This window comes from Centroberyx gerrardi, chromosome 20 (assembly GCF_048128805.1).
Source record: "Centroberyx gerrardi isolate f3 chromosome 20, fCenGer3.hap1.cur.20231027, whole genome shotgun sequence".
NCBI classification, from domain to species: Eukaryota; Metazoa; Chordata; class Actinopteri; order Beryciformes; family Berycidae; genus Centroberyx; species Centroberyx gerrardi.
In genome coordinates this window covers 9,270,001-9,281,759 of record NC_136016.1, presented here as the reverse complement: position 1 = coordinate 9,281,759, position 11,759 = coordinate 9,270,001, and the positions used below count along the sequence as shown (strand labels likewise).

The following is an 11,759-nucleotide window of genomic DNA, read 5'->3' as shown; positions in this document are numbered from 1 at the left end:
CAACAAGAGCCCATTTCAAAGCACATCTTGCTGATGCTGACTTCTAATGACAAACGCACTTGTCTGTATACTCTCTCTCTCTCTCTCTCTCTTTCTCTCTCTCTCACACACACACACACACACACACACCCACGATTGGCACCTTAATCAGTGGGTGGGGGTGTTTCTAGGGAATCAACTCTCAGTAATTTGTTGTTTCCTTCCTGAGCACAATGAACGACTGTGAGAGAGAGACAGAGACAGCGACGGAGAGTGAGAGAGAGAGAAAGAGAGAGAGAGAGAGAGAGAGAGAGAGAGAGGGAGGGAGAGAGAGATGAAGGGATGAAAGAATTGAGAATGACGTAGACTCAGAGGGATTGATTAAGGATAATAGAGTGCCAGGAGCATGAACCAACAGCAGTGAGTGCGAGAGAGAGAGAGAGAGAGAGAGAGAGAGAGAGAGAGAGAGAGAGAGAGAGAGAGAGAGAGAGAATGTGTTGCAGTAAGAGGGGTCTATATTGGCGATGTGAATCGGCAGCGAGGCATTCTGGGGCTTCGCGTTACAGGCCTTATAAGGGCCAGGGCCCCTGAGTCTCCGCTCGCCTCAGCTATTCTTAGGCTGTCTGTCCCTCACCCTCAGCGCCCTGCAGGCAAGAAACACTTCTACTCTTTATTAGCAGCTTATTAGCACTTTTTCACACTTTACACTTTATTCATATTCGAGGGGTTTGTTCTTTTTTCAGGGTAAGAGCTTGGGGAGGTTTTCACAGTCTGGGTGTTGAGGTTGTTGGGAGTTTCTAGTGGGGAGAGACAGTTTTCTGTTTGTCTGCGATCGCTCAGCTTGGCTCTGCCCTCTGTGTGTGTGTGTGTGTGTGTGTGTGTGTGTGAGAGACTGTCTATGCGTGTGTGTACTTGGGTGTGGGCGTGAGTCTGTGTGTATGTATGTGTATCCCTCCATCTGTGCATGTGCGTGTGTGTGTGTGTTTGTGCCCGTGTGCATTACAGAGGTTCCAAGGCACCTGACCCACCCACCCCTCCATCACCACCACCACCACCCCCGGGTGTTTGTCCTGAGAGCTGGGAGCAGACAGGGAGACGAGGTAGAGAACGCCAGGACCGACGGGGTTGAAAGCGCCACCGAAACCACCAGCGCCCGGGAGACAAGGATAGCGGGCGGAGGACAGAGAGCGAGGGAGCGCAGAGCAGGAGGAGAAAGAAGCACACAGCCGGGGAGTAGCAGGAGGAGTGTCGACGTTTACCGGGGTTCAGTAGCCGAAAGATGAGCACGTACACAGTGACTCTGAACGGCCCCGCGCCATGGGGCTTCAGACTACAGGGAGGCAAGGACTTCAACATGCCCCTCACCATCTCCAGGGTAAGGACACAGGGCATTGTGACACATCCACTCACAAAGAAGGACAAAGCAGCATGCATTATGACAACTGTAATACACAAACAATGGCACACTGAAATGCACTATGACAAAATAATGTACTGACCATGCCAAACTGAAATGCACTATGACAAAATAATGTACTGACCATGCCAAACTGAAATGCACTATGACAAAATAATAGTCTGACAATGTCAACCTGAAATGCACTATGACAAAATGATGCACCGACAAGTCAAATTATGATGAACTATGACAAAGTAGCGCACCAACAATGTCAAACTGATATGCATTATGACAGAATAACTGACACATAATGATGAACCAACACACACAATCCACAGTGATGTACACACAGACAGCATTGGTCATGCCTAGTTTTAAATAAACAAGCTTCATCAACTTTCAACAACTTTGTCAATTGCTGCTGCTTGAATTTGAGGTTGCTTGACCAGGAACGAGTGCATGTACAGTACACACTATGGCATGTTTGTGCATGTGTGCTTGTGTCTACGTGCGTGCGTGTGTGTGTGTGTGTGTGTATGTGCGTGCAGGTGTGATTATGTATGTGCGATGGCCGAGCAGCGGTTATGTAATGTTGCAATGTGTGATGACGATAGGGAGGTTCAGACGTAATCTCTTTAGAGATTTATAGAATGGAGCAGCGGTGGAAAGACTCCTGAAATAGTTTTACTCACATAGAAGAAGTGCTACTACCAGTTAACGCCAGTTGGCTTTCCTAGAAAACTGCTCAAATAGATTTTTACAGGAAAAACATCCTCAAGTACTTAGTAATGTCTCCTATCCACCCCCCCCCCAAAATGAACGTGTCACCTGCTTTGCTGTGGATCTTGCAAATAGTTTTACATGCAGGTCATTATCCACCTACGTCTAGGGGATCGTTCTTTTTAGCACAGCAAAATAAACTATCAGTTAAGGGAAGTAAAGTTAAGAGTAATAAAAAATGCTAAAGTACGAGAAAATTCATTCAAAAAACACACTCAGATACAGTCACAAGAGTAGAATAACCAGTTTTAACTAGTTGCTTTCCACTTCTGGAATAGAGAGCAACTAGACTGCATGACACCCAGTCTCTCTCTCTCTCTCTCTCTCTCTCTCTCTCTCTCTCTCTCTCTCTCCTCTCTCTCTCCCTCTGGCAGGACTGAGGTCTGCTGATGTATTTACGGCATTTCCTTTAAATAGCATTGGAGGAGAGGTGGATGGAGAGAGGGGTGGGAACGGGACAGGAGAGCGGCGAGGAGGAAGCTTGTGTTACCTTTAGTAAGCTTTATTCCTCTCAGTTGTGGTCAGTTTCAGTTGCAGCTTTTGGAGCCGCTCCTGGGCGCCCATTTAAAGTGATACACAGTGTCGTCATAGATGGATGGATGGTTGATAGATGGATGGGAGTATGTATGTATGTATGGATAGGTGAATGAGGCCCAAGGAGATGAGAGAGAGGGGGAGAGAGGAAGGAGAGAGAGCGAGGGAGGGAGGGATGAGGAAGCGATGGAGGAGAGAGTCTCTAGAGGTCTGCTTACCTGAGTGTGTGTGTGTGTGTGTGTGTGTGCGCGTGTGTGTGTGTGCATGCCGATGTGTGTGTGTGATGCCCTGTTGGTAATCAGGCTGGGTTATATTGGTCCATGGCTCCAAACATCTGTTAGTTTATTGTTTTCTGATCCCGGGCTTTGCTAACCAGGATCAGGAAGCCTTGATCCATGTCCAGTATGACATTGTATTGCTGGATTTGTGTTCATCCTGCGGTGGCGATGGGCTCTGACAGGTCTACATGAAACACTGCGGCTTGACGTGACAATCTAGGGTGACATTACAGTTTGACGCAACGCCACAGCAGTTTGGATTTCAGCCTACTTTTGCCAGGAACTAAGAAAGGAAAGAGGAAAGGCGATGAGGCAAGACAGGGAATTCCTTACATCTCAACGCTGGTCATCATCAATGTGACGAAGACACATCAAACTGTTTTACTGTCCAATGCTGTTGCTGCTGATTTTTAGTGTTATTATGCCAAACTTGTTCATCTCTTGAGGTCTAGCTTCTCTGGCCAAGACAATAGCAGTAATAATATTAACAGTATTAAATTAATTAACAGTATTAATTAACAGAAAATCTCCATGCGTCATCCTCCCCACTTCAGTCCAATGACATGCTTTCTAGCTGATATTAAGATGTGTCTAACTAAATTAAATAGGTCTCTCTGGCTTCAGATTGGCTAATGTTATACAAGCTCTTGTATGGTTGGAAAATAAAGTATCTCTGTAAGCTAAATGTTTCACCCTGTGGATTGGATCTAAAAATTGCCAAACATGTTTTTTCAATTTAATGGAGGGAAGAGAACTACCAGTTGTCTCACAGAATCTCCAGTGAATGGCATGCTCGTCATTTTCATGTTTAAAGTGTGTGACGTATATAGAAAAATGTGTATGTGTGTGTGTGTGTGCACGTACACACGTGTGTATGTGTTGAACTGAGTCAGCCTTGTAAAAGTTTTCTCTGCCTGAGAGCATCTCTGTTTTACACTTCAACACACAACTCTACCTTCTGCTGACACCCACTTCGTAAACACCAGCTTCTGATGTGCACGCACATGCACACACACACACACACACACACAAAGTTATACACAATAGATATACAGAAGTAATCAATGGAATAAGAACACACACGGAAGAAAGAGAAATGTGAAAAGAAGACAAAGCAGAGGATTGACTCGTTAAGGTTAAAGTAAACAGAGGGGGATCATTGAGAGAGCGAGAGAGAGAGAGACAGAGAGAGAGAGAGAAAGATAGAGTCAGGGAAGTCTTGTGTGAATGTCAGCAGCAGGTGCTTGGGAGGGAGGAGGAGGGAGGGGGGAGGGGGGGTTGTGGGGGCCCAGTGGGGTCAAACAGAGCGAAGCGGCAGGCATCAACAGCGCTGCTTATTTTTAACTCTTTAACGAGTTGCCTGTAAGCCTAGACCCAATATATGCATATATGCAGCAAGCCTCTTGCCGCTGCCCAATACCGAGCTCCCTAAAAGCTTTGCTCTGTGCAGTTTAACCACGAAAGTCTCCATGTGGCTTTGTAGAAGTGGTAATAGTCTGCATATTGAGCTCAAGGTCAACCCATGCCTGACGACAGAGGACAGAGGACCACAGTGGCACTTGAGCTGAAAAGGAGTGAAGGTGGTTACAATATACAATGCACTTTTCTTTGGCTTTGTATTATGCCGTCTTCGAATTTATGATTCAATTTAATCTTCATTTAACAGGTCGAGTCAAGAAAAAAAAAAAAAACACTTACAGATAAGGGCGCCTGCTAGCTCCACAATAAAAGCATTTTAAAATGGTTATGTAGATTTCTCCATTCAGTCACTCAACCAAGTCTCAAGGCAAAGTCTGAAAGATATTCTCTAGACCATGTACACAGGCTGATCCTATCCCTATCCTCTGCTATTGGATTCCAGCCATAGTCCCTAACCCAGGGCCCAATCAATCCCATCAGCACACAAGATACAACTGCTGACATTATCATTAACATTAGAATTTACATTATTCTGTTACTTCACACTCGGTGGCTCTGTAACTGGAACTCCCACTACTTCTTCCGTCACTAAAACAGCCTGTGTCTGCTTATTAGGAGCGTTTTATGTCCCTAAAATGCGATGGTGAATTCATTTAATCGGTATTTCTGCCAGACAGCCCTATTTATTGCTGTTGAGATTGATTAGAGTCTCGGAGAAAGTGTGGTTCCACTCCGCCGGTCGGCTTAACACAAAGATGTTATCCAGCCCTTCACGTGTGGAGCTGAAGGATTTGTTTATTTCGCTTCATCAGCTTTTCTCTTTACCTTTAAGGCTTGGCTCATCAGGCTTATTTATTGAGTTGCTACCCATACAGAATAAATAACAGTGTGGAATCAGGTGCTACACTACAGGCTATCCCAGAAGAAGTCATGCGTCAGCTGAGCTGGAATGACGCTTAGACATGCTAAAACAGTGAATTGAACAAAAGTGCTTTTTATTTTGCCTCATATGCATCATAGCTGTTAGTTTCTTATTTCAGCCTGGGGAATTAGGTTGTACACAAGAAAAGATTATTGTTAGAGCAGCTGTATTAGGACACTTCATCATATAATGTATATCAGGCTATTTTCCCCCTATTTGGACTTTCATACTGGTGTATGTACGTCAACACGCATAGATATAACCCCCAATCTGTAATATTGTGTTTGTATGTGTTCAAGTGTGTTTTTATGTGTTTTTTCAAGCAGATTTGCGTGTGTGTGTGTGTGTGTGTGTGTCCCAAGGAATCTGTGTCAGTGGTTCTAGTGTGACCTGCTCTGTCGACCCCTCCATAGATAACTCCAGGCAGCAAGGCGGCGGGCGGCAGCCTGGCCCAGGGTGACATCATCTCAGCCATTGACGGGGTCAGCACCGACGGGATGACGCACCTGGAGGCCCAGAACAAGATCAAGTCTGCCACCAGCAAACTGGCACTCACCATGCAGAAGTAAACAACCTGTACACACTCTGGACACACTCAATAAACATGCTTCTCCACTGGCTTAAATAGATGATATGCAAGCAATTTCTTTAGGGCAGTGGAGACGGGTAATATTGCTTTAAGGGACAAATCAATGTAGACATATTGGGCGTTTGGAGGGAGAAAAAATCTTCAATTGCCTATCTATTATGGCAATTGAATTTGAATTTCAATTTAAATTTCGGTCATTAGGTCAAGACGTCCCGCACCAGTTCCCACAGCAACTCCAAGAATGGACTCGCCAATGCCAGTCATCCCCCACCAGAAGGTATAAACACACATGGGATACTCATTAGCAAGTAAATGCACCCACATGTCTTAACAAACACCTTAACAAATAAACACAGATCAACACAAAAAATACAATCCACACAAAGATAAGATAAGATGTATGTCTGTATATATGTGTTTTGTGTATTTGTGAGCTTGTGTTATTGTCCTGTGTTTGTATGAACGCCATCGTATTGACACCAAGAACCGCTATTGGGCCACTGGCTGTGTCCTGCTGCCCTCTAGTGTAAAATATTCACAATGCAACTGCAGGGATTTTGGAGCAGCCTAGGGGTCGGAGGTCAACAAGCCAGAAACACCAACCAGTGGAGGAAGAAATTAAGAAAAAACAAGCTCCTACCTTTTCTCTCATTTTGCCTTTCACTCTCTTTAATATCTATCTATCTATCTATCTATCTATCTATCTATCTATCTATCTATCTATCTATCTGACCTCTTCTCCTCCTTTTTAAGGAGGGGGTAAAAGAGGAGATTGGGCCTAAAGTTGTTGGAGAAGAGGTTGAAATGGAGCAGCCAGTGTCCTATGGGATCCGCCTGGCTAGAAGACCCTCCAAAAAGCATCTCTTCCAAGCCTCTAAAAATGAACCGGAGCCGCCGGCCCCTCCGACCCCTCTCCCGACCCCGGTCAAACCCCCCGCCTCGCCCACAACGGCTGCAGTTTCTCCACCCGGCCAGCGGGGGCAGTACAACTCCCCCATCGGCCTTTACTCTGCCCAGACTCTCAGAGAGATGGAGCTGATGCAGGGAAAGTTAGGAGAGGGGCCGGCGGCTGCCAGCGGACTGTCGCTCCTAGGGTAGGTAACCACAGGAGGACTAACCTCCAGTCATGTGACACTGAGAGGAGAAGAAGGCCTAACTCACTTGAAGACAACGCTACAACCAACAATCCCACCGAACTAACGCAACACAAACTAATGCAACGGCAGGTTAAACAGAGCCTAACAGGTGAAGTCACTGAGCACTGTTCATCTGTAATAAGTCACAACATGACTCCCAGCCTAACTGTCAGTCACTCTGGAGGAATGGGCCTTTTGGCATGCACATCACGCCACCCCGTGCCTTCCCTGTTTGTCACATTAACAAGGCCGTGATGAAAAAATACACTCAGAACTTTCCATCATTATCCCAGGATACATTCCGCTCTATTTCTGGAACGTGCACACGAACACACCTGGCCTGTGTCCAGGTAACAGAGTAGCAGGTGACCTATCACACTACAGGGTCATTTGAGGATCTGTGTTACAGACAGATTGGAGGCACTTTACTAAAGGCCACCTCGAGTGACCTCATCTCCGCAATTCAAATGTCTAAGCTCTTCCAACAACACTCACTGATTGTCTCAGGTGGACAGTGGGAGTATGAGGATGGGAATGTGAAATGAGTTTTTGATATTGCGCCTGTCTCGCCAAAATTGCTGTTGGTTTCTTCGGGTGCGTAGGTTTGGATGAATCATACAAGAAATTTAGACCGCTGGGGAACCCATACACTGGTTTGCTAGAGCATAAAAAAGCCTCAAAAAAGGAAATCAGGGTGCTGAGGTGGCAAAAAGAGTTATTTATTAAGATTTGGTGCTAAAATTTGCTAGGATAATTGCAGCAGACGTTTCAGCCTATGATGTCCACCCGGCCATCATGAGTGCAAAGTTCTCTTATGTACCATGTCTTATTAAAAAAACTCTTTTTGCTATCTCGGCTACCTGATTTCTTTTTTTAGGCTTGCAAATCAGTGTGCGGGTTCCTCTGCTGTCTGAAGTTGTTGATGGGAATGCAAAGCCTGGTTCAGTTTCCAGGAATGAGTTGGAGTTCACTTTTGCAAGGCTTGTTTGATGGTTTTAAAATGATTGGTGAGGTCACAGGAGAGTGACTTTAAAGAGTAATACCATTGTTTTTTACAGCTTGTTCCTATGTCATTCTTCAACACCTCAAACATCCTCTGTTTGTCTGAAAGAACAGCAGACCGGCAGTCTAAGGCCCATACTGAAGTGTGTTGTAATAGCTGGAGTTAAGAGGGACTTTAGGTGGGTCTACTGTTGAGGCAGTTCTCCTTAGTGGGACGGCAGGAGCAGGAGGTTGATTTAGGGGCGTAATCTGCTTGGCCCATGACATATCATGTCCAAGTATCATTCTCCGCTAATGTGTTTCCCCTCTGGAGCTGAGCAGCTTTACTGTAACACCAACGGTAAAACGTGTCGCGGAACGTGCAGCCACCAGGCAGCAGGATGGTGATGGCAGTATCATGCCAGTGGCCCCACCTCTCCAGTATGGGGCGACCCTCATTCCACTGGCACACACACACACACACACACACACACACACACACAGGGAGCAGCTGTTCTACATGGTCATGGAATGTTCCGCTCTGGTTACACACCATCATCCTGAATCCCCTGGATGCCCCCTTGCCAACCCTGAGATAGATCCCCTCTCTATATGCGTCCAGCACGGAGACGTCCCACGTGCATGGAGGTGCAGCCAAGTGCGCTCCACTTCACCTACTGTACCCTGTACACGTGCATGTATGTGTGATGGCCGCTGTTCTGACATAATTAGAACAAGTGATATTTTTGTGTTTGTGTATGTGTGTATACTGTATTTGTGTCTGTGCTATGTGTGTGTGTGTGTGTGTGTGTGTGTGTATGTATGTGTGCGGCAACAGCCCCCGTCTCATGTGATTGAGGCGCTTCTGCTCTTGTCAGTCAGTCATGAAGGACGCAGGGGAAGCTGGGAAATATCCCGCTGATGAGACACGGTAGCTATTCCAGCCTGTAGATGGGATGAGTTGGACAGTTTCCTACACACACACAACCATTGTTATCTCCACATTACCTCTGTTAATTCATTACATTCTCTCTTTCTCTCTCTCTGTCTCGTTCTCCTTCTGTCTGTTGGTCTCTCTCTCTCCGGTGTGTTACAGGTCATTGCAAACACAGCTGCAAAGTCAGTACCATTACAGTTTTCAGAGTGTTTAATGTGCATGAACTATGCCTCAGTTAGTGTGTGTGTGTGTGTGTGTGTGAGAGAGAGAGAGAGAGAGAGAGAGAGAGAGAGAGAGAGAGAGAGAGAGAGAGAGAGACAGAAAGAGAGTATTTGCATCTGGAGAACTTTGATGATTTTGGCGTGGAGTGAAGTTGTGTCTAAGATGGATTAATGTGTGTGGGGTTGGACCTCAGCTGTGTGCTGTGTTTGCAGCACACATGGCTGACGTAATGCAGCGTTTAACATGCTGTAACAGCATACTGAGCGCACTGGTCATTTGTTCCCATGTAATTGCACTAATAAACTGCAGGCTGAACATTTGAGATGCGTCATTAACTGCATCTGGTTCCCTTTATATGTGCAACACATCTTGTGGATATGAATGGATTTATATCTATGTATATTATTGTGTGCTGTATACATGTTTGGTAGTAGTGTGTAGATTTTAAATTTTGTGGTACTTTTATTGCGCCGTGTGTCATTTGAAACATACAGATAATAATCTGTCTGATTATAGCAGCCTGGCATGGTGGTAGTTGTGATACATCGGCATGTTCGGTTTTGTAAGGAGTTGTATGTCAGCTGTATTGTTCTTTTTCCTACTTGGTAAAAGCTTGTATTTTGTTCTTAGACTGGCAGTGTACCATGAATATTACCATAAAGAGGTTTAACAGCTTAACTACTGTAAGCCACAGTGGACAAAGCCTCTGTTTTTCGATAGGCACAGTGTGATGTGTATGTGTTCTGTGTAGCGGAGTATAACTACATGAGGCCCCACAAAGCAGCAGCTACAGTAACTTGAGTGATAGAACAGCCCCATCTGTCTGTCAGTCCCGTTACTACAGTCAGTCCTGTTACCTCCCTTCACTTCGGTGTCTCCTCTGTTTGTCTCTCTTCTCCTCTCCCCGCCTCCTCGTCGTCTCTGGTCGTCCGAACCTCTCGACCCCGCCATCGCCTCCCCCGCCTCCCTCTGCCTGTTAACATTTGGTCTTGACTCCCCTCACCCCTGCAACCCCCCCCCCCCCCGACCGACTGACCCCCTCCCCTGACACTGATAGTGTGGAGTATACTCCCAGCTTCAACCCCATAGCTCTGAAAGACTCCGCCCTGTCCACCCACAAGCCCATTGAGGTGAGGGGTCCGGGCGGGAAGGCCACCATCGTTCACGCCCAGTACAACACGCCAATCAGCATGTACTCTCAGGACGCCATCATGGACGCCATCGCAGGACAGTCGCAGGCCAAGGGACACGAGGGGTGAGTTCACACTGCCATACTAATCCCCCTGCCCTCCTTCACGCACTCTCTCCAACCACACAGTCTGCTCTAACTCACCTTAGGCTCAATCAAACCCAGCTCTTATTCTCAGGTCCACGCGTTGACAAAATAAGGGTCCTTTGCCTAAAAAGTGGATTTAAAGGAGAGCATTAACAAGGAGCTTTTGAATGCGTAGATCTACCGTGCTACGACTCTGATGTCTCTGCCCGGGCTTTTCCTTGTTGTCTGTGTCCGTACCATGTCTCCTCCTTGCTTTTCACTCCCTTTCCTCTGCTCATTCCGTCCACCAACCGCACCTGTGCTGCCAATCCCTCTCCGTCCTTTCTTGCTGGCTGATCACGTGACCTCAGCGAGGAAGCGGGCTCCCCCTTGGCGTAAGTACAGCAGTGCTCCTATTCCAACCATACTCACCGCATATATGGATTCTCCGTGTCTCATATATGGCTCATGTGTCTCCTTTGTCTCATGATTTGAGAACGGCTTGTGCGTTGCTCCGTTTGTCTCATCAACTAATATCCCGATCCTGTCATAGATTGGGAATCCTACGGTTAAAGGTGCCTCATGGTTGACTAACGTGAGGTTTGCATTTCTGTGTCTGTACGTTGTACTTTGCATCCATTCGTCATGTTTGTTCATTTATATTTTTTGGTCTCCCCAAGAGAGGAATTCTCCTTTTCACCCTGGTTGAGGTGCAGGTGGGGTTATGTATCTTGCTCAAGGATACATGGAGACACTGGGAGTGGGGATCAAACCAAGGCCATCCGTTTGGTGGAAAACCTCACTAACCACTAGGCCGTCATGGTCCCAGTGTGCGGTTGTGTGTGTAGAAGTACTTCGAGGTACTTTGGTCAGAGTGTGAGAGTGTTTTGGACAGGGATGGAGTCTTCTTCTGGACAAGCAGCCAGTAGCGTCAGAGCCTCAAGGGCCTGATGGGATTTCATGGCATGGGAATGTTCTGAGTAGCCAATCACAGGTCTCAATCCACTACTGCCCGGTCAGTATTGACTCACTTTTCTAACACCTGTCAGAGAATGCTGTTGGAGCACTACCCAGTCATGTAACTGTGTAACGTCACACCAGTAGAGCGTGGTTTGCACACTAGAGGCTCTTTAGAGCTCCGTCGGTATGGAACCATGGGACAACACTCTTCTCTTCACAAACACAATGTGTGACTGACGAACGTATAATGAACATAAAGACTCTAACAGCAGTCTCTACCCTCCAGTGGAGCGCTGCCTGTTAAGGACCCAGTGGTGGACTGTGCGTCTCCAGTGTACCAGGCAGTGATCCGGCCAGGCGACAGGAGC

At 46.6% G+C, this 11,759-nt stretch overlaps 1 protein-coding gene across 4 annotated transcripts in view; it reads left to right on the top strand.

Moving 5' to 3' along the window:
• Window positions 1-429: 429 nt before the first annotated feature.
• Window positions 430-11,759, top strand: part of ldb3b (LIM domain binding 3b) — a 12,718-nt gene continuing 1,388 nt past the window's right edge. The window contains exons 1-8 of one of the 4 annotated variants that reach the window (XM_078290769.1): window positions 430-629; window positions 985-1,354; window positions 5,725-5,876; window positions 6,102-6,177; window positions 9,114-9,136; window positions 10,252-10,431; window positions 10,803-10,826; window positions 11,678-11,759. The exon at window positions 11,678-11,759 is cut by the window's right edge and continues 88 nt beyond it. In XM_078290769.1, the coding sequence (XP_078146895.1) occupies window positions 1,259-1,354; window positions 5,725-5,876; window positions 6,102-6,177; window positions 9,114-9,136; window positions 10,252-10,431; window positions 10,803-10,826; window positions 11,678-11,759 (633 nt within the window). In that variant the 5' untranslated portion in view covers window positions 430-629; window positions 985-1,258. Of the gene's footprint in view, window positions 630-808; window positions 1,355-5,724; window positions 5,877-6,101; window positions 6,178-9,113; window positions 9,137-10,233; window positions 10,432-10,802; window positions 10,827-11,677 lie in introns of those variants that run through there. The other 3 variants (XM_078290765.1, XM_071907667.2, XM_078290766.1) reach the window with 3 other exon arrangements.